Source organism: Peromyscus leucopus, chromosome 9 (assembly GCF_004664715.2).
Source record: "Peromyscus leucopus breed LL Stock chromosome 9, UCI_PerLeu_2.1, whole genome shotgun sequence".
Lineage (NCBI taxonomy): Eukaryota > Metazoa > Chordata > Mammalia > Rodentia > Cricetidae > Peromyscus > Peromyscus leucopus.
This window is the reverse complement of record NC_051070.1, coordinates 26,516,902-26,539,832: the sequence shown is the minus strand read 5'-3', so window position 1 is coordinate 26,539,832 and position 22,931 is coordinate 26,516,902. Positions and strand designations below refer to the sequence as shown.

The window sequence follows — 22,931 nt, the reverse complement described above, 5'->3', positions numbered from 1 at the left end:
TATTTTGTTCCATCAACATGTCTGCTTTACATTATTCAGCACAAAGCTTTGTGAAATAAGAATCATGGGAATATAAGGAGATAAAGGAAAAAGGTACAAATAACAGCTTCATAAACTGAGAAATGTACATAAATAAATCATGTATATGTGGGCAGTTTGCTTAGCTGGCAAGAAACAAAATATGGAAAATCTGCTTGTTAAACAATAACTACAGAGTGTGCTTTTATGATGTTTTTCACCACAGTAATTCATATTAGAGATAGAAGCGGTTGCATGTTAAATAAAATCATTGAGCATTGCTCCCTGAGCATTGCAAAGAGCTGACTTATGTTGTTTTTAGATGCTTCCCATTAGAAAGTAAATATTCCTTCGATGCAATGCATTTCGGAGACTATAATAAAGACAAACGGTAAATAAAGTCACAAGGCGATTTCAGACATTTTTATTAGGAGATTGTTGAAAAGAAAAAGAAAATTAAATACAATAACAGTAAACGTGGTTCTCACATTGAAACCAGGCTCAAATAACTAGGCTACCATAGAAAAATTTCCAATTCTTGCATTATGATGTAAAAACAGATTTTTGTACAGATTTTGTACAACAAAATTCGTAATAACCTTTTATCATTTTTAGAAAACTTTAAATATATAGATAAAAATAGACAATTTTCATAGGTCCTACATGAAGATGAGTATGTTCTGTTCCAAGGGCTTGCATAGAGCGCAAATATGGTTATAATATAGAACAACTAGACGTTAATATTTGTAAGATTACAAAAGCATGGAAACAATAAAGTGGACAGAATTTTACTTGCTTACACCAAAACACAAATTTCTAAACAAACCCGCTTAACTAAAAAGGGGGAAATTAAGTTACAAACTTACAATAACATTTTGTGAACTGTAATATTTACAACAGATTAATAAGAGTCTCAACATACAGTGGACAGCTTTTGTCTCCAATCCTTCTAAAATTTTCTTTTTGTTGAACCAAACACTAAAGCATTCTCAGTGGTCTTTCATGTATGTATTTTAAAACCATTTACCCCACTTAACAGGTGACTCCAGGCCACGAGCAGAGCAATGGCCAACTCGACTACCTATGTAAATTGTAGGCTTAAAAAAAAAAGTCTGCCAATGTATGACTCCAAAGCTTGACACAAGTCCCTCTAATTTTAAGTGTTGTAATCTTTTAAGGACTGTATGTAGGGGAAAAACAAACAAAAATACATGTAAGTAGGAATAGAATCTCTTTTCCTCAAACAACAAAACATGATCATGGAAGAATTATGCTCAGCAAACCAAGTTTCTACAAAGCAGTTACTAACAATATTTTAAATTAAAACATTACTCCCTTTTAAAGCAAGCTAAAAGAAGAACTGTACATATAACCCTTTATTGTATGAAAAATGGACTTAACTGGTTAATAGCAAGTTACAGCCAAGAATTCGTTATGTTTCAGAACTTCAAGGGAGACCTAAAAAGCACAGAAGCATAGTGACACATATCCATAATGGGAAATTTTTTCTTAACCAAATAGTGATTACCCAGTCAGAACTATCTTTAAACACTGAAGCTAGCTTCCTCAGACTTATTACTTTGTTGTTTTATGGTAATAAAAATGTTACATTATAAAATTTTAAGATGACAGAAAAACCATAAAATGTACAGCCGCTGCACTGATTCCCATGAGTCTTTAGAAGTGTCACTTCCATCGTGTAAAAACAAAGGTAACTTCAGCATGGAATAGCACTGTTTGCAGCTTTCCTTCCAGTTATATGCACAAATGTGAAAACACATACTGTAACTTTCAAAAAGACAGTAAAAATAACACGAAGCCACCCTTCCCTCTGAAGAGGGTGGGAAGCACAGCACAGTTTAGCTTCATCACTCAGGGCTACATGGTATCGGACCAATACACCAAGGGCTTGTTGAGTTTTGTTTTTCAGCAACATTAACATAATATGACATTAACATATAAAAATATCTCTGGTGTTTTGATTTACTGGCCAGCCACAATTCATCCTCTGTAGTGAAGTTGGGGGCACTCACTAGGGATCAATATACAAATAAAAGTGGCCGACACAAAGTTCTGATGTCACCAGATACATAAGATCTCATTCATTAATACTGTGACTCCAGACAAATATTTACATGCCTGCATGCGTTAAAACCAGAAAGACGTCTTTCTGACCAACAGGGTGACAAAACATATTTTCTAAAATTTTCATTTCCTAAACACTAGTATACTACTGCATACATAATACCTTCCTGTGAGTTTTATGTTTATATACTGTACATGTGACCAACAGTTTGAGTAAGAAGCAACGTTATTGTTTTTAATCCTATATACCACTACCAGTTTGGAATGAAAACATGTTATATTTATATATATATTTATATATATTTTTTTAATCTTTAAGAAAAAGAGACCACCAGTGAAACCTTTTGGCTTATTGTCAATGCTTCTGCTTCAGATTTGCAAAATGTCATTTCATTGAGCTGTTAACATACATTTGTTGGTCTTTCAGAAAGTATATGAAAAAAGTTTTCGGGAGAAAATCCGCAATTACAGAGTTTAAAATTGAACGTAACAGAATACTCTCACTTCTCTCATTCCCCACCAGAATCCTCAGCGCCCCTTACAGATTCATCACCATGTGTTCTTGCTGGTTTCCATGGGACACAGTTCTGTAAGTCTGGGTGAACACTGCGATAAAGTCTGTTGATGCACTCAGTTACAGAATTTTCAGAAAAGGAAAAAGTGGTTCATTCCATTAAGAGGAACAAAAAGAAAACAAACCAAAGCTAGGTCTTCCTCAGACCCATGGTTAACTCTGTACACAAGTGTCCAGCAGCACAGGTGAGTTATTAGCTGTAAGAAGATTGGTGTGTGTACATTTATAAACATTTTCAGTCTCTGGTATGAACCACAGGTGGAAAAATCAATGCCGGAAACTTTTCTGCTTTTGTGGAGTACTTAAATGTTAAAGAACATTAACACACAAAATTGAAGAAGTTTCTTTATATGGACTGTTTATGTTTTCCTGAACTTTCCAACGAGTAATGTCTGACTCCAGAGTTCTGTAATAAAGGAGGGATTTCTTCAACAGGAAAGATTCAGTACATGACGGTAGTTTTCAAATACAGTCTTCCATCTAAAACAAATGATAAAAATAATTAATGACATAGTATTTGAGGGATAAATATGGATATAAGAAATATGAGATTTGGTATGAAATTCTGGTTTTTAGCTTACTTTCACTTACTTAGGATGTAACAGTTTTCACATACCCTCAAAACTAATTTCATAATTACACGAGTTCACAGGATCAAGGAGGATACAGAATTTGTAGTTCTCATTAATATATATTTGCTACAATGATATCAGTTCCAGACCACTCAGAAAATAGATAAGGGTATGTGTGTATGTGAATTACTGATATGCAAAGCCAGTAACTTTCTGTTGAATGACAATTACTTCTACCAAGCTTGCAGAACCAAATTTTCTGGGCATGCACTCAGGCGTGTCTCCGTCAGGAAAGCCTGAGCCTCTTCTCGTGCCCTAGAGGTGTTGTCAAATATTCCTGATGTAAGTACTGTGCACATGTGTTGCTATTGACTTGAAAGCCACCCCCGTCATTTTAACACCATCAATAAAGTAGAGCTTTTTTTCTCTGTAGTGAGACGAACTGAACAAATAAATGTTAATTTATGAGTACACTATCCGAGCTTAAAGCACAATTTTGTGGGAAATGAAAAGGAGTAAAATCTTGGACATATTGTGTAAACTATTTAAATGAAGCAGAAATAAGAAATAGGGAATTAATTATGCAATACAAAACACAAACAAAACGTAAGTCCATTTTTCAGATATATTACACTCTATCATGTCCCCTCAGTGGTTGACCTAAACTTCAGATGTATGTAAAATATGACAGAGTTTCAAATATTCCCAGCTACAAGAGAAGATAGAATGATATGGAAACATCTTTTCCACACTTTGAAAAATAAGTATCAGTATAAATGTCTGGAAAGTGTCCAACAACAAGGAAATAGAAATAGCCCAGAATATAAATCAGAAAACAGAAAAGTATTTACGCATCTCACTTAAGTGCTGTTACACAATCTACAGCAGATAAAGATAGTAATTAGTACAAAACTTCCGTCAATAGTAAAGCACTTTTTACTTCACAAAACAATGACTTGTGCAAATTCCACATCCTTGTCATGTTTTACATTAGCGTAATTTGCAGAAATAGAATATCACTTCCATGGTGGCATGAAACACCATGATTCTGACCACACCGTTCTACAGTCCATCAAGCTTCACTCTGTCTTGATATACTCAACCTGTTCTCCTTAGTAGTGCGAAAAGTTAGTTCTCTCTCCCTTTAATTTACTCTTCAGCTCCTGCCTGTTCAAATTATTTCATTTTAAAGGTGTCTGACTTTTGTTTGACAGTCCATGCAACTTAAAAATTGATTGTAAATGTCCAAACTGGTAAGTCCCATGAAAGAAACAGCCACGTTCCTGCCAATATTAGAAGCAGAATGGTTTAACACAGTGCTTCCCTTAACTGTTTTGATGTGGCAACTGTGAAGCTTCCTGAAACATTTAAAACATTTATTTATTATATGTGTGTGTTTGTGTGTGCATTCCACCATGAATGTGTGTGTATGTTGGGGGGTGTTAGTGGACAAAATGCTGGTGTCAGTTTTCTCCTTCCATATTCTGTGTTAGGGGAAATGAGTTGAGATCATCAGACCCTTATACACTGAGTCATCTCACCATCCCAAATGTTAAACTTTTGAAGAAACAATATGTGTTAAAAGTAATTAGGATATTATAAAGTTTACATTTAAAATTTTAAATAAAATGCTATTGAATAACATTAACTATTTTTTTTGCATGTGTTTATATGTATGGCATGTATAAGTGAATGTCACATGTATGTGGCTGCCACAGAGGTCAGAAGAGAGCATCATATCTCTTGGATTTAGAGTTATGAAAGGTTATGAACTGTTCAACTTAGATGCTAGGAAACAACAGGAGGTACTCTTAATCACTGAGTAATCTTTCCAGTACTAGGATTGCCTTTTATCACCACACTTTCTTTATTCATACACCCGACTGCAAGTACTGCACCACCATTCCTCATATCATATTTATGTGTTTCTATGTGTTGTAGTCACAGAAAAAAATCTAGTCTGGATACTGAGTAAATTTTTCCAAAGTATTATGAGATACACAATCCAAATCAATAAAAGCTTTCATCCAAAGAAATCAGAAAGAGTCCTTATTATCAGTAGAGCTAAATTTTCCCAACTACATATTGTGCTAAAGATACATTAAAGGTTATTAAGTCTTAAGTATGGAGATGGATGGGAGAGTAGGGTAGCAGAAAGGGTTAGTTAGCAGAACTAACCTTAAGGATGTTTGAAATGGCCATGTGGAAACTTACTATTTCATAAACTCGCTCTCTCTCTCTCTCTCTCTCTCTCTCTCTCTCTCTCTCTCTCTCTCTCTTTCTCTGTGTCTCTGTCTCTGTCTCTGTCTCTGTCTCTCTCTCTCTCTCACACACACACTCAAAAAGATTAATTTTAGTTTTCTTACATGAGGGATAGTGTTCCTTTCAGAAGTCAAAAGTTGACAAATTGAAATCTCAGCACCATATGTGGGAACTTCCTCTTGATTTTCTGGTGAAGGTTGTCTTGGTGATCCCCTGAACAATGCAAGCTATTACCATTGTACTTGGTTGCCTATCATATTCTCATGGTAAGACTTTATTGCTTCAGACACCATATCTTTTACTGATACTACATGGCATAATTAAATTGGTTTTAATCAGAAACTTCCCTTCAAAATACTGGCAGGTGCTATGTATGATGCTGGAGGAATAAAAGTCATCATGACCTGTGTGACAAGATATTCCATGTATATAACAACAGGGGCACGGTTCTATGTGGCTTAACAACTGCTTTCTGGTTGAATTTAGAGCCAGCTCCACAGGAGGAAGTGTACATCTGATAATACAAAACTGGCCAAGAACTCATGGCTTGTAGGCCCCAAGGACAGACTTACTTTTATTATTATTCAAAATTCTAGTACAGAGTCAGGGGGGTATCAAAAGCCCCTCATCCCACTAGGAGACACTGACAGTTGATGGCTTCTAGAGGAAGGAGATTCAGTTTTTATTGACATTTTCATTACCCCTGGTAGGTGGATTATGCTCTAGTGGATGACCCCACACCCATGAGAATATGGGTAGTACAAACAGGACTTGGTGGGTTAATTAAATAAAATGTGGAAGAAAGGGATTTGGGAGCAGTTTGGGTATCTGGGTGAGAACTTAGGATGAGTTAGGGCAGGAGTAAGGATGAGTATGAGAAAAATGCATTGTATAGACAAATGAAATTCTAAAAGAACTGATAAAAATATTAAGTCTCCACTTCCCTGAACCTCAAAAAAAAAGTATTCTTATTGTTTTCTAAATAAGGATTGGAATGCTCGGAGGCTTAGTGTCTCAGACATTTTCACAGAAGACAAACGGAGGTGCAGTGATCTGATATTAATAGGGATACAAAGTCTGTGTCCACTCCATTCTGCATCGTTTCCTTAACTAAACCCTGGAATACATTCAGTCTCCAACATGCACTCCCTCCTAAGGGCTCATTCCCTTTGCTCTGCTCCAAGGGCAGGGCCTTCCCTTTAGTCTGCACAGATTGTAATCAAAATCAGAGTTTTTATATTCCAGTTTCAATAAAAAAATGCCCCAGTTTTCCTTTGACACAATGATTATTTGCTTTTGTATGGGAGGTTGATATGACAGAAGAAATCATCAAGCTAAACTTAGTGCATGGGAGTACTTAATTAAAAAGTCTGTTCTAATTAAAAGCATTTGGGAGTAGGGGTTGAGTGAAACTATTTAAATTACAAATTCCTAATAGTTTCAGAGTTCATTGTGATTTGATACTTGCAGCCATAATTTGGTTTACACAGGAAAGTATCTTGATCACTGAATAGTTTACGACAGGTGTGAATTTTTGTATGCTGCTTATTATGATGCAGATTTAGATCTACAGATAACAAAATGAAGAAATATTTTAAATACCATCATAAAAATGAACTTAATTAAGGTCTTTTACTTTTTTGTCCTAAAAATTGAACTCAAGGCATTGGAATGCTAGGCAAGCATTCTAACAATCTAACACTGAATACATATCCAGTATGATATCAGACTTTAATATCAACATTGTAAATCATAATATTCGAACCAAGTTTATGGATTTTCTATAATATTAACCTTTATGAAAAAGACTGGAGGAATAGGGAATTTGTCATGAAATTTCTATCTTTGTCTTTTGCTCACAAATAAGTTTAGCTTTTGGGGCTTTAAGTTTTTTTTTTTTTGATATGGAATTGTTTTTTTAATTATTATTTTATAATTTAATTTAATTTTACATATCAGCCACAGATTCCCTTGTTCTCCTCCTCCCACCCCCCCACCTTCCCCCCAGCCCACCCCCCATTCCCATCTCCTCCATGGCAAAGACTTTCCTGAGGGTCGAGTTCAACTTGGTACATTTAGTCCAGGCAGGTCCAATCCCCTCATCCCAGGCTGAGCTAAGTGTCCCTGTATAAGCCCCAGGTTCCAAACAGCCAGCACATGCACTGAGGACAGGTCCTGGTCCCACTGCCTGAATGCCTCCCAAACAGATCAAGCTAATCAACTGTCTCACTTATCCAGAGGACCTGATCCAGTTTTGTTGTGTACTATTATTTGAAGTTATTGAGAGCTACCTTTCTTATTCCCAACATAAAAATTATACTATTGAATAACAATAAGTTTTATATAGCCAGTGAGGTAGCATTATATTAATAACATTATTTAACATAATTTTATAACATGATAACATGTAAATGACAATAATTTCAAATTGCCTTATCAGGTGGTAACAAGAGTATCATGCCCTACTGGGTGAAAATCAGTACAAAGAGAGTATACAGTTGCAAAATATCAAAAAAAAAAACACATATGAATGGATATATATTTTAGTTTTGAATAGAGATCCCTGACAAACATATACAAGGAACTCTTATCTACCTTTTGCATAAAGGTTGCAGCTTTCACAAAACCATTGTATGCACACTCTTTATTACTGTAGAGTGGAGGAGAATATTAACACAGGAAGTAAACATATAAAATCATATATCTAGAAAGTTTAATATTTGCCTAAAGAATATGAAGTTAATATAAAATATGTTAGCATGAACCTTGTCTCAACATAATGTCTTAATCATGTGAAGCAAAGGAAATCAAAACAAGCGATGAAAACAAATGTTAATGATTCATGTGATATTTGATAAGACAACGAAAGGAAGTCAAAATAAAAGCAAACAAACAGGAACAGATGGGAAGGATCTTTGTCAAGTCATAACCCTTCTTCTAAAACCCCCAAAGGAAGAGGCTAATTAAAGAAAATATTGTTTCTTGTTCTTTTTATAATTTTATATTTAGAGTAAGAACATTCTGCTACTGCTAAAGCAAAGAAGCAGAGACACAAAGTCTACATTGAACATGAGAAATATTTTAAGAGAGACTGATGTTCAGCACAAAGCAGTTTATAGGAGGATCCTGAGTAAACATAATTTCTTCTCATGAAATTCAGATAACAACAGTGAAAGCAATTTCCAGATGTTTGAATACTAATATATCCAAGGTTATGTTCCAATATAATTAAAAAGTAAAAACTGAAAAATGTTGCAACCATTTTTTAAGTTTTAATTTAAGGTTATAGCTGAAGAATCAGAAGCCCGTAGAACTGGATTACATTTGAAGAGAACTAATCCTAAACCCTGTTTGTATACTTTTCACATGAGCAGGTGGTGCTATTCTAGTGAACAGGTATAGACTAAAGCTCACAGGGAGGACAATATGTCTGCGTAATTTCAATAAACTGGTACAAGAAGTAGATAAAGTATTATCTACCAGAATAATATGGCACAAATAGATGAAATAAAAATAAATTACATGTTTTATTACTAAGCTAGCTTGAAATAATGCATGAGAAAAACTATTTTATTATTTATTTTCAGGGAGTTTTGGGTATTAAAGCCAAGGTCTCGCACAATTTATTGACTGTCTATCTAACAGGAAACAGGCAGTTCTATGTTTCACACTAAAAAGCCCTTCCAATGCATTCTATCATTGAGCTAACCCCTAGAATCTCAAATGCAGCTCTTGATGGTGGTCAAGGATGAGGATAAGAATTACCATCAAGAAAAATATTCAAATAGTTTTTAGTTCTCTTCCAAGAAGAAAATATATGGGAGAGGACACAGGCTAGGTTACAGAAGGCTATTAAAAGCTGTAGTTCATAGGCTGATAAGAAAATGACCTTTAAACAAAGACAGTGAAGAAGAAATTGCCGTTGCTATAAAGGGACTCAAGATAAGCATAAATAGCAAGAAGAAATCTAAACATTGACAGTTCGATCTTCTAAACCAGACTTTGGAAACCACATGGGGAGGCTGATCTGATGTTAATATCCTTCCTAAATGAGAAACTAAACAGATACATCAGCAACAAAAGCTGAACTAGAAAATTTGTAGAGAAGTAATCTTAATGTCTGCACATGGAGATGGTTAGACACAGAAAGCTTGAGATTATTTACTCGACTCCAACCCAGGGCAATGTGCCTTCCCAACGTGCTCAGTCAGAGTCCCAATATCATAGTTCTCCCTAAAAGTGAACTCATCTTAAAGAGGAAGCCCTTTGCCTAAATTGCATTGTCAGGCATGTTTCTACTCTCCATGGACCAATAGAAATTTACTTCCAAAAGAAAGATAATCCTACCTTGCTAATCATTAAAATAGAAAGAACTCTTTCTCTGTAGTTTTGTGTAATCACTGATGTTCTTAAACCGATATTACCATGACCAAACACACATAGTAATAATAATAATAATAATAATAATAATAATAATAATAATAATAGTGTATCTATTTGCATGTACACAAATAAATAGGAAATTCTACATTTGATGTTTATTATTTTAAGGAAGCTCTCTGAAAAGGTGTTTTAGCATGAATGATCAGGCTGTACTCACATAGACCAGATTTCTAGTCCATATAAAATTCCATTAGAAACTAAGTATTTTTATAACCACTATCACAGAATTTAAATTGTTTATGCTCTCAGACATCTTTGCTGCATTAACTAATGCAATGCTTAAAATTACTGAATGTCTGGTTGGAATCTAATTAGAGTAGATAAAATACATTAAAATTTTATATATTTCTATTATGTTAGGCATTGCCTAGAACCCGAAAAGTGCTCAATAAGAATATATCAAAGCCAATCTTATAGCAAAAAATAAAGGAAGAGCAGCACTGTATGTATGTGGAGGTGATACCCTGAAAGACCACAATTTCACTTGGGTCACATAGTGGTGAAGAGATAAAGATTTGAATCTAATGATGAAGAAGCAACAAATTCAAAATAAGAAACACTCTGGTAAAAAAAAATGGACCCCATTCTCCATAACTATCCATTTCATATATTAATTTTTAAGGCTAAGGAGCTGTTCAAGATTAAAAAGACTGAAGAGAAATGGCAACTTACTATAAGATGTGATCCTAATTGGGATTCCTCAATGTAGGTATGAAGTGCAATAACGGACATTATTGAGTCAAATGTCTAAGGTAGAATTTGGATGTCAGACAAGATAAAAGTATTGTGTCGATGTAATATATAAAACCTGATCAATAGACTGTATTTGAATGTGAACATCCCACTGACAAGAAATACTCCCTGAAATCAGGATGGACAAGTATTGCAAGCAAAGATCTATAAGATATATCTTACTTTCAAATGGTTTAACATTATCAGATTAAAAAAATAATAAAATACAGAAATCCAAAATATTAATGATTCATGAAACTTGGAAGTTTATACTTGAAAATTTTTATAATGTTTTAACATTCCTTTGCATGTTTAGATCTATAATAGAAGTTTCACTTTGTTTAAAATGTTTTTTTTTTCTTTCTTTTTTTTTTTTTTTACTGATACAGAAAACATTGTTAGGATGATAGGTAATGTTTCACACACATATTGCATACTGTTTTTATTTCATAATGTTTTAAATAGGTTAAGTATATGTATCCTCCAAATTATTTCTCCTTTATTTATAGTGAAAATCAAATTTCCAGGTTAGATTGCTTCAATGAGATAAAACTACAATAAAAGCAATACCAGTTTTTAAATAGTAACTAGATGAAGATGTGATTTTTCTACTACCACATACAATGTTTCACTGATTCTATGAACAGTATCTCCATGTTAAATATTTTATCTGCTTAGTAATAATAACACTTTTAAAAATTCCTATTAAGTATTAGATAGAAAAGAAATGATTAGTGATTTTCTTAACTGAGTTCTTTAAAGAACCCCGGTTCAGGTGTTTGAGTGTGGACATATGCTAGATTCTGTTCTGTTCCATCATGTTCTAACTTATATTTGTAAAGTTCATGAAGTCTATTTAGTTGTATTACTGGTTCTTTAGTTAGGACTGCATATACCAATGTGTATTTGTTATAAAAAAAAAAGTACCCTCTGATTAATCATTTGAAACAAATATTTGAATTCCTTTAAAATGTTTATCTCAAACAACAAAGCAACAACAAAAAACAGCACAAACTATTTAAAGTTTGTTTCTTCTCTAAATAAGAAATAAGGGAAAGGTATATTACTAACAGGTCGGCTTTGATAAAGTATTTGTGCATTTGAGAACATTCTAATTAAGCATTCATTAGTCAGAAACTAGAACCCATCAGGATGGTTAATGTACCAGCAAGTCAGAATAGGGTATTTTGCACATAGGTTACCTTGTCTTGATTGGAGGTGAGACCTCCCACCTCTCACAAAGGAAAACACAATGAAATATCTTACTACTGTGTTTTTTTTTTCATTCCTTTCCCAGAAAAAGAAGATTAAGACATGGGGACGAGACATAATAATCAAGTGGGGCCCATCTGAAGTAGGATGATCAATGGACAGTGCTCGCTTAATTAAAACAAAGCATATAAGAAAAAAACGGTTCCTTGCTTGCTAAAATAAGATAGCACAGAGAAGGGAAACAGGGGCTTTTCAAATCAAGTCTTTTCATCTTTTCAGAACTACCAAAGACAGGCAAATTCTGTGAATCAATTGTGTTTTCAGAATACATTCATGCATTATTTCTGGGTGGGGGCACATCATCAAAAGTGGTACTTAGAAGGGCAGCTCCTGTCAGAACCTTGCTATTTTTCTCCTGTTTGTAAGAAAGAAACAAACCATCATTTCAAAATGTTTAGCATTTTCTATTTTCTATACATGTCTAATTTGGTAATTTTCATGGAGGTTATATTTGTTTAAGGAGGTAATTGTGAGTGAACACATTTCCAAGCCTCCGAACACTTCTTAACATATTTAGGCAGAGCTAAACTGAAATGCTAATCTAGAGCTAATCTTGAAGAGGGGTAAGCAACCTCAAGTGAAAGATTTATCTAATACATAAAATTTTGACAAAATGACATTTCTGTGCAGAACAGCTTTTCTTCATGTGTTACTCAATGCAACCATCAAGTGTTATTTGGACAGTGTGTGGGTGAGAACAATCACATGCTATAAATGGTCCTCTCTGCACTCACCTTTAGAATTTATGGAGGGGGTTCAGTTCAGAGATATGAAGTTATAATAGACAATATACTAGCAAACAGAATAGAAAGTTTTTGCTATAAATACCCTATATAAAGAAAGTGCACAAGGATCAATAGAGTGTTTGAACTGAATGTAAAGTATAGAAAGTAGAGTTTGTGAGGTAACGTTTACCAGCCAAGGATGAGATGAACATGAGTAACTGACAGCGGCATCTGGTACTCTGTTATGTGGTGATATTGTGTTCCCCAAAATATTGTGCACCCTAATAAATTTATTTGGGGTCAGAGACAGAACAGCCACTAGATACAGAGGCTAGAAAATGGTGGCACTTACACCTTTAATCCTAGCATTCCAGAGACAGAAATCCCTCTGGATCTCTGTAAATTCAAGGCCACATTGGAAACAGCCAAGCTTGGCGACACACGCCTTTTATCCCAGAAAGCAAGCTTTTATTCCCAGGGAGTGGGGGTAGAAGGCAGAAAGCTATATAAGGCGTGAGGAGCAGAAACTAGAAGCATTTGGCTGGTTAAGCATTTGGCTGGTTAAGCTTTCAGGCTTCTAGCAGCACAGCTCAGCTGAGAGCCATTCGGATATGAGGACACAGAGGCTTCCAGTCTGAGGAAACAAGATCAGCTGAGAAGTTGGCCAGGTGAGGTTAGCTGTGGCTTTTTCTGTCTCTCTGACCATCCAGCATTTCACCCCAACAACTGGCCCCGGGTTTGATTTTATTAATAAGACTCTCTAAGATTCCTGCTACACTGTTAGGTATGTTTTCGAATCCATTAGTTGTTGACCAAGTCTATTCCCACTTGGTAACTACTTTTTTTCTGTGAGTCTTATTATTGTATCTTCTACAGTAGATAGCAATGCCCCTGTCTCCTACTTTATATCCTTGTGTGATCATGTCTCCTAAAGAGTAGATAGTGCTTAATGACCTGTTTGTAATGACAAGAATACAGAATAAGTATTTAGAGGTCACTTTCTAGACTTGATCTGGGAAGACTGTGACTTCCATGTTCCTGATGCACACTATGTATCTGGGTGTTTCCCGTTCTTCAAATAATAAAGCTAGGCTTTCATCTAGCAAATTTCCCTGTATATTAATCTCATGTGGAAATGGAATGATAACATATCTAGCTAATGGCTCACAAAGAACAGAGGCCACACTTCTAGAAGTCTGTGGATGTGAGACATACTTGCAGCACCACAGCTTCACCATGAAGCCTTGGCATAGCCTTAGAGGATATGGCATACTCTAATACTTTCCTGTAGCCTCAGAAAGACTGCAAACTCTAGATAAATTTTCCCCAATTGTTGCATTAGGCCAGAGAAGAGGAAGAAAAATGATGGTCAGTGTTACAAGAAAAAAAAAATACTTCCTATGAATTATAGTGCTATCAGTATACCTCAGTTCATTTTGTTCTAGAGCACAGAAGAGAAATGAGAGCTTAACTCAAAAGCATATAAAGTCACTAATCTGAACTTTATGTTGTAATTCCCATTAGAAACTTGCAGGTTCAAATATCATGCCTCACAAAGAATATTTTCTTGATTATGAGAAACAAACAAAACTAAATAAAAATTGAGGGTTAATAATATAAAATTATCTAAAACAAAAATGTTTATCTTTATACTTTTTAACAATTTGTTTTTACCATACAAACATACATGCACACACTCATGCACACATGTATGCACACATACACATATACACATTTTATTTATTGAGTAGAACTAACTTTACTTGTCTTGCTTTATGGTTATTCAATCTGTTATGAATGAAAACAGGCTTTGTGCAAAAACTAATAATATTATCTTATGATAACATTTCACTATTTCTTGGAAATAAAATAATGTTTCAAAGTGTTACCAGACTAATGGTGTCTCAGGACAGTAATGAGTGTATCAGAACCACTTTGCACTGTAACAGACTTTCTACCTGTCCCAAGCTGCTGCATAGTATTTTACTGCAAACTGTGGTGATATATTGTATCCTCCAATATATTGTGCACCCTAATAGACTTATCTGGGGTCAGAGGACAGAACAGTCACTAGAGATAGAGGCCAGAAAATGGTGCACACACACCTTTAATCCTATCACTTGGGAGGCAGAGATCCATTCAGATCTCTGTGAGTTCAAAGCCACACTGGAAACAGCCAGGCATGGTGACTCACGTCTTTAATCCCAGGAAGTGATGGCAGAAAGCCAAAAGGTATATAATGCGTGAAAACCAGGGACTAGAGCTGGTTAAGCTTTTAGACTATTGAGCAGCACAGTTCACCTGAGAGGCATACAGTCTGAGGAAACAGGATCAGCTGAGGAAGTGGCAAGATGAGGTAGCTGTGGCTTGTTCTGCTTCTCTGATCTTTCAGAATTCACCCTAATACCTGGCTCCAGGTTTGTTTTTATTAATAAGACCTTCTAAGATTCGTGTTACGGCAAACTTTATTTTATATTTTCTGAGTACAATTGTAAATTAATCGTAAATAAAATAAAATAAAATAAAACCGAGTCCCCCTGTCAAGAGAACATTTTTGTTTTTAAGTGGTTTATAGCCATTGGTGAATTTTAATTTCACAGTGCTTTTAAAAATCTAACCTTATGTTTTCACCCCCCACCTCCTACCCGCCATTGTCCACCCCTCATCCCCAGTTTACTCATGGGGTTCTCATCTATATCCTCTTCCCAGGCCAATCTATATGTCCCTCTTTGGGTCCTCCTTGTTAGCAAGCTTCTCTGGAGCAGTGGGCTGTAGTCTGGTTATCCTTTGCCTTACATCTAGTATTCACTTATGAGTGAGTACATACCATGTTTGTCCTTCTGAGTCTGGGTTACCACATTCAGGATGATATTTTCTAGTTCCATCCATTTGCCTGCAAATTTCATGATGTCATTGTTTTTTAATGCTGAGCAATACTCCATTGTGCATATGTACCACATTTTCTTAATCCATTCTTCAGTTGTGGGGCATTTAGGTTGTTTCTAGGTTCTGCTATTAAGAATAATGCTGCTATGAACATAATTAAGCATGCATCCTTGTGGTATGATTGAGAATTCCTTGGCTACTGAACTAGGCCCTCTGAATAAGTGAGATAGCTGTGTAGCTTGATCTGGCAGTAGGATCAGAATCCATCCCTGGTGTACGAGCAGAATTTTTGAAGCCCACTACCTACGGAGAGACAACTCGTACTCCCTTGAGGCAGGGGGAGGGGCTTGGACTTGCCTTTACTGGCTATATTAGGCTCTGCTGACTCCCAAATAGGAAGTTTTACCTTCTTGTAGGAGGGAATGGGGCGTGGGGAGTTGGTGGGGAGAAAGGCTGGAGGGGCAGGAGGAGGGAAGAGGGGGATCTATGATTAGTATGTAAAATGAATAAAACATTTTCTTAATATAAAAAGTGTAACCTAACTTCAAGAGACAATGCTGGTATCAATTAAATTTATGTGTGTTAGTGAACAATGAATAATCAATAAAGAAAGCAGCAAAAATGTCTGTTAAAACCATTAAAAGACACTAGATTGAGTAAGAAACAAGACAAGCTATTAACTGTCCTCAGAAGGCTTAGTTCAGGACTGATATTTAACTGAGGTTGAGCTTGGCGAAATCTGATGTCTCACAATTTTGAAATTGTTTATATACTGTGTATTTTCTAATGGAACAGAACTGCATGTTTTGCTAATTAATCATGAAAATTCAATCAACTGGCCATAAACAATAACAAATGTAAGAAAGTAAATGCTTTCTAGAGCAGAGAGCAATGAAAAGAAATACAAATGTGCTATCACAGAAATATGCATGGCTAATGAACACGTCTACATTTCAAAAATTGTCTCTGTGTCTAGGAATGAAGAAATTCAGGAAATGTCGGAGCACGCTAGACTTTTAAGCTACGTAAGTTCCAGTTTGTTTTCAGCACAAATTAAATTCCACTATACTGCCAAATTTCTTTATAGTCTTAAGAAATAAACACAGAAGTTTACAATGAAACATTCACAGCATCTGATAATAAATGTACATATATTTAGTAAGAGATAAGTGCTGATGTATGATTTCATGCCCACTCTGAAATTCTACCCTGGGTCTCACTAGCAGAGTCTACCATTTCCAATAAAATTAATAACTTGTGGTTGTTGTTACTGTTGGTATTGCCTCATTTTCCTATCACTGGTAATTGTAATGTGCATAAAATTAACTTATGTCACCATGTAGATCATTATATCTTGAATGAAAGTGAGAGTATAGGAGTTATGAGAACTTAAGGAACACATTCCCACTGTGTCAAAACCACTCTAACATAAATTTTTAACATTTCTGCCATAGGGACTCTATTTAAATCATTCTGGGATAATTTATATTTGCACACATACTTTTAAGAAGATATTCAATAAAAATGACCCCCTTTCCTTAAAATTCTTCAATAACAAACTTGCGTTATAATGCGACAGACACTTTACTTCATTTCAGCTATGTATTTGTAGTTATAAATACATAAAAGTGAAACTCTTGTTTAATCTTGCCCAATTTCCTATGTTTCCCAGAGTATACTATGACTTTGTGAAGGCTTCATGATTTTATCAGCCTTTTTACAGGTCTAGTTTCTGTTTGGTTCTTTACTAGCTCAGGGCCCAGATAAAAACTTATAAAGTCTTATATCCCAAAGCTGACATTTGTTGAGTCTGTTACTCACTGCTTTGTGTATTAGGATGCCTAAACATAACATAAGACTGTTTCTTTTGTTAAAATGTACAATTTGTTTTGGTAATTCAGAACATTGTTGTAGGAGAATTATTCCTTTACTTACCAAGTTTAAAGAATAAGTATAATTTTCACTTTCCTTTCATCAAAATAAGAATGCATTACCATGTTCAATATCACAAGAAATATCCATGCATCAGCTGGAAAAGCTTACAATGAGAATAAATTATTGCTGTTTTTGTTTATGACTCTATTCAATGCACTTTGATTACTTGAAAGGACTGATATCCAAGATATTGCCATATAAAGGATATCATGAAAAATACATGTCTCTTAATGCAAGAGTTGAATTGACAGTTTGTCATAGCTCAAATCTGCAGAATCAACTCTTACAAAATAAATAAGTCAAATGTGAATTATCTAACATATGACTATGTATTTTTATCATCGAATATTCTACTTTCATATACATAAACTAACAGTGTAAAATTTCTGGTCTCAAGCTTTATTACCTTCACTTTCATGGGTAAAATTCATTCCACCCCTCCTAAGTGCCATGAAAAAATAGTTTGTATGATGTTTTCAGAATTGTTAGGTCATTTGTTATAAATGAGGATGGTGTGAAATGTTGCAAAGTGTATGAGTTCATAGCCATTTGAATAATATTCTAAGTGTTGCCTTCATGTCCTTTTCTTTGAGGGAATGATAGATTAGGGAATGGTTTGAAATCATTGAGCATATACAGAGAGAGTCTGTTTTCAATGTAAAGGATCATAGCTTTGATGATGTCAAAGTTGTGTTTCTCCTCGGGACCTCACATTCAAATTTTAGCTCCACACCACTGCAAGGTGCTTGAAGGACAACTCCATCTGCATGTTATTGTTAGATCATTTTAACATAACCAATTGTCTACTCCAAGGTGAATGAACTGCCTAGCAATAGACTCCCTGAAGTCTGATCTATGTAGAGGAAGGCAATCTGTATGGGATTTTCATTCTTCTCTCTTTGTGGGTCACTTCCCTGCTATGACAATTGCAGGGCCCCTTCATATTCCCAATTTATTCATTATTTCACTCTAAATTAATTACATTTTCATTTATTTATCTTTACTCTCCTATATAATATTAATATTACTTAAAATTTAATATACTGTTTCTGGTTTGAGAAAAACAAAGGGGACTGGTATTTTATTTTGATAAATATTTTAGAAATCGTCTAATCCCACCCACAGAAGCAATCATGGGCTAGCTAGTCTTTTATGTCTACTTGGCACAAGTTAGAAGGATCTAAGTGGAGAAAAATGTCAATGGAGAAAATGCCTCCATAAAATGTAGCCATTGGTGGTGGTGCCGGCCCTTGGCTGGTGGTCCTGGGTCCTACTAAAATGTAGGCCAAGCAAACCATCAAGCTTTTAAATATAGATACAAACATATTCATGATATAGGTATATTTTAATAATTTTAAGTTATCCATGATTCATATGGTAAAATCTAATACAGAAATATTTTATACTTTTATTTAAATAATACTTTACTTATAGTTCATGCCACCCCCCAAAATACCTTGAGATTTGCAGACGAATCAATAAAATTTAACAATATCAATTTTATTAGAATTGTTAATGCTTCTATATTTTAGAAATATATCATATACTTAATAGTTTTTTAATCCTTAAATGTTAGCTGTATATAAATTTTATAAAGTAAACTGGCTTGAACAAACAATTTGTAATAAAAGTTTGCCTAAGTTATTTCTATAAATTATAGCTTGATTTTATTGGAGCATTTTTACTGTCATTAAATTGCTAAGCACAAACTCTGAAAATTCAAGAGGATGTGCTCAAGACAAATATGATACTTTTCGAGCCAGAATTTTTAAAAGCTTTGTTCTCCCAAAGTGTTCATATTTGACTCAGAATAGTACACTGGTTGCTGTGGGACCAAATTGTGAAGGAATACATTCCTCTGTTATTTTCCACTCTACATAGCTGCCGTGTATGCAGGAGGCCCAGGAATTCAGAACCCCTTACAAATGTGTTGGTGGGATATCCGAGAACACCAATTCTATCTTTTTATTATGCTTTAAAAATTATAGTTTCAGAATACGTAGAGCTTTCCTTTATGAGATATTCTTGTATTTTTTAATTGCTGTAATCACGTGGATATATGTAGACCTCTAGATAGTAGTATAGAGTGAGAAAACTAAAAAAATAATAATTAAACTTAAAATTTAAAATTCCTACTGAATAATGGAGAATAATGAAGAGATAAGGCAATCATAAACAAACTATCCTGGATCATACTGCTGTATATGAAACTGTATAACTCAGCAATGGTAATTTTTTTTTTGCATCACCCTTTACAATAGCCACAAATAGTATAAAATACCTTGGGGTAACTAACTAAGCAAGTGAAAGGCCTGTTTGATAAGAACTTTAAGTCTCTGAAGAAAGAAATCGAAGAAGATATCAGAAAATGGAAAGATCTCCCATGCTCATGGATAGGTAGAATTAACATAGTAAAAATGGCAATCTTACCAAAAGCAATCTACAGATTCAATGCTATCCCCATCAAAATTCCAACACAATTCTTTGCAGACTTGGAAAGAACAATACTTAACTTTATATGGAAAAGCAATGGTAAATTAATGAAGCATGCTTTTTGTCAAAAAAAAAAGAATAAAAATTAAAGAGATACACAGTACATTGAACAAACTAGAGAGTTCAGATATAAACTGAGTCACATCAATTAATATTTCAACAAAGATATAAAGAATATACCATTGACTAGAATAGTTTCCACAGTCTATGGCATTGAAAAAGTTTCATTTATGTATATAGAAGAAGGCAACTGGACCCTTATTTCACTTCTCATTCAAAGTACAACTTAAAAGTCTATAAAAAGACTTAAACAGAAGACTGTAAAACAGTAACAACAAAAAAAAATAGGAAAGTAACCAGAGATACACATATGGGCAATGACTTTCTGAATTGAACCCCAAATGGACAGGCCAAAAAAAATAATAGACAATAAATAAATAGGACTGAATCAAAGAAAAGCGTCCTGCAATACGAAGTAAACAGCAGCATCAATGACAAAGGGAAGTCTTGGAGAGTCCATTTACAGTCCACACATCTGCTAAAAGGTATTTTAATATCCGAAAATATCGGGAGACACAAAACTCAGTGGTGAGAAAATAAACAGCAGTAGTGGTAACAACAACAGTAAAAACAATTTTAAAATGGATAAATCTGAGCACACACCTTTAATGCCAACATTCCAAAAGCAGCAGCAGGCAGATCTGCATGAATTGGGGACTATGCTGGTCTATTTAAAAGTACAAGGCCAGTCTGGGCTACACAATCTGTAGCCTGTCCCAAAGACCTGCTTATTGAAACTTATTAGGAAAGTATGGTAAACCAGAACATCATCTCAAGCTGAATAGCTTTCCTCAAAAACAAATGATAATAAGTATTGTGTAGATAGGTTGAACAGGAAAGGCTTTTTTAGCTTTGATGGGAATTTACCTTAGTGTAGCTATGACTTAGGCTTTATGGAGGTTAATCATAAAATTAAAGAAAGTTATGATATGATCCAGAAATTACACCCACAAGAGTTAATGCAAAAGGTCTGAAATCAGGTAATCTTTGCACCTATATTCAATTGTAGCATCATTCAAAAATATTCAAACTATGAAATTTACTTAAATGTCCATCAGGAGATGAATTGATAAAGAAAAAATATGGGTCTATGCATGTATATATAATCAATAAATATCATCCCAAGTTAAATAACTCATGTCTAGAAGGACTAATTGCATATTTTTTATTTAAAATTTTATATACGATGCATGTTGCCATATTCTTTTCCCTCCACAAGTTCTTCCAGTTGATCCTCACCTCCCTACACATCTGATTCCACTGATTCCATGTACACACACATACACACTCTCAAAAAAATAAGAATAATACATAAAACAAAATCAAGACTCAAAGATCAAAATGAATGAAAACCTAAGACAGAAAAATAGAGAACAAAAAGTGAAAAAGTGTGCTCTCTCTCTCTCTCTCTCTCTCTCTCTCTCTCTCTCTCTCTCACACACACACACACACACACACACACACACACACACACACACACACACCCCAAAACAAAACAGTGTTGTCCAGACAAAACAGAGCTGAGGCGGAATCACACATGAACCGACAGTGACTATGACAATAGCACAAGACCTACACAATTTCAAACCGGACAAAATCCCAGCACTGAGGGAGAAGGGGGCACATGGTCTCACCACTAACCAAAAAGCTATATTCAACTGATACCTGTTGGGAAAGGAAAACTCGGTTTTCTTCAATGCCTTGTTATAAGGCATATGGAACACACTCTAGGGCTTGCTTGCCCCATGCCCAGGAATAGTTGTCTATCAGAAGACAGAGTCCATGATTTTGTATATGTGTAATTGTGTGTTCTTAACTTATGTGGAATATAAAATAGTGGCAGCTCATGAAAGTAGAATGGATGTTACAGTGTCTGAGGTTCCTGAGGGAAAGGAGAAGGTCATGGTCAAAGGCGGTAAGGTCTCACATAAAAGTCTTTAGCTGTGGAAACTTCATGGGACCGTACTAGGCTCTCTGCATAAGGGAGACAGTGTATAGCTTGGTCTGTTTGAAGGGCCCCTGGCAGTGGGATCAGGATCTGTTCTTGGTGCATGAACTCACTTTCTGAAGCCCATTACCTATGGTTGGACTTGCTCAGCCTTAATGCAGCTGGCAGAGGCTTGGTCCCACCTCAACCGATTGTACCAGGCTTTGCTGGCTCCCCTTGGGAGCCCCCACCCTTTTGGAGGAGGGGATGGTTGATGGGTTGGGCCTAGGAAGGCTGGGGGGAGTGGGAGGAGGGATGAGAGGTTTATCTGTGGTTTTTATGTAAATGAATAAAAAATTTCTTAAATTAAAAAGAAATAATGAAAAAAAAGAAAGAAATGGATGTTTGTGTTGTCCACTAAGGCAACAGAGTAGTGTACATTTCCAAAGTATTAGTACTAAATTCCAACTCTTCTCATCACAAAATGATCTGAAGCATTTGAGATTATGTACATGTTAACTAGATTGATTTAATGATTCCATATGCTTTCAAAAAATCATACCATGGATATATGGAAACATCAATGCTTTAACTTTTAGTAAAAAGTTAAAAGTAAGCACACGAGATACCTGTCCTTTTAAAGACGTTCTGTAAGTCATGTTTTCCAGTTACACAATCCACTCTTCCTTCTTCTAGGTCAGGTGAGATCTCACCAGACAGGAATAATACCAATTGCTAAGGATACCTGCATAGCACTTTACAGTTTGCAAAGAACGCTCACATATTCTTGTCTGAATTTTTCAAAGTGAACATATTACCGAGATGTCACTTGATGTCACTGTGAAGCGTTAGAATTTTCAGTCACCAGTGAGGGTTGGGATGGTAACACGCTGTCCAATCTGTGTTATCAGAATGCGGCCTGGATTTTTTCGCCACTTGCATCAGAC

At 35.0% G+C, this 22,931-nt stretch overlaps 1 protein-coding gene across 2 annotated transcripts in view; it reads right to left on the bottom strand.

Moving 5' to 3' along the window:
• Positions 1-414: 414 nt before the first annotated feature.
• Dach1 (dachshund family transcription factor 1) overlaps positions 415-22,931 on the bottom strand; it is a 390,369-nt gene continuing 367,852 nt past the window's right edge. For both annotated transcript variants that reach the window (XM_028877172.2, XM_028877173.2), the window contains one exon: positions 415-3,157. In XM_028877172.2, the coding sequence (XP_028733005.1) occupies positions 3,120-3,157 (38 nt within the window). In that variant the 3' untranslated portion in view covers positions 415-3,119. The remainder of the gene's footprint in view (positions 3,158-22,931) is intronic.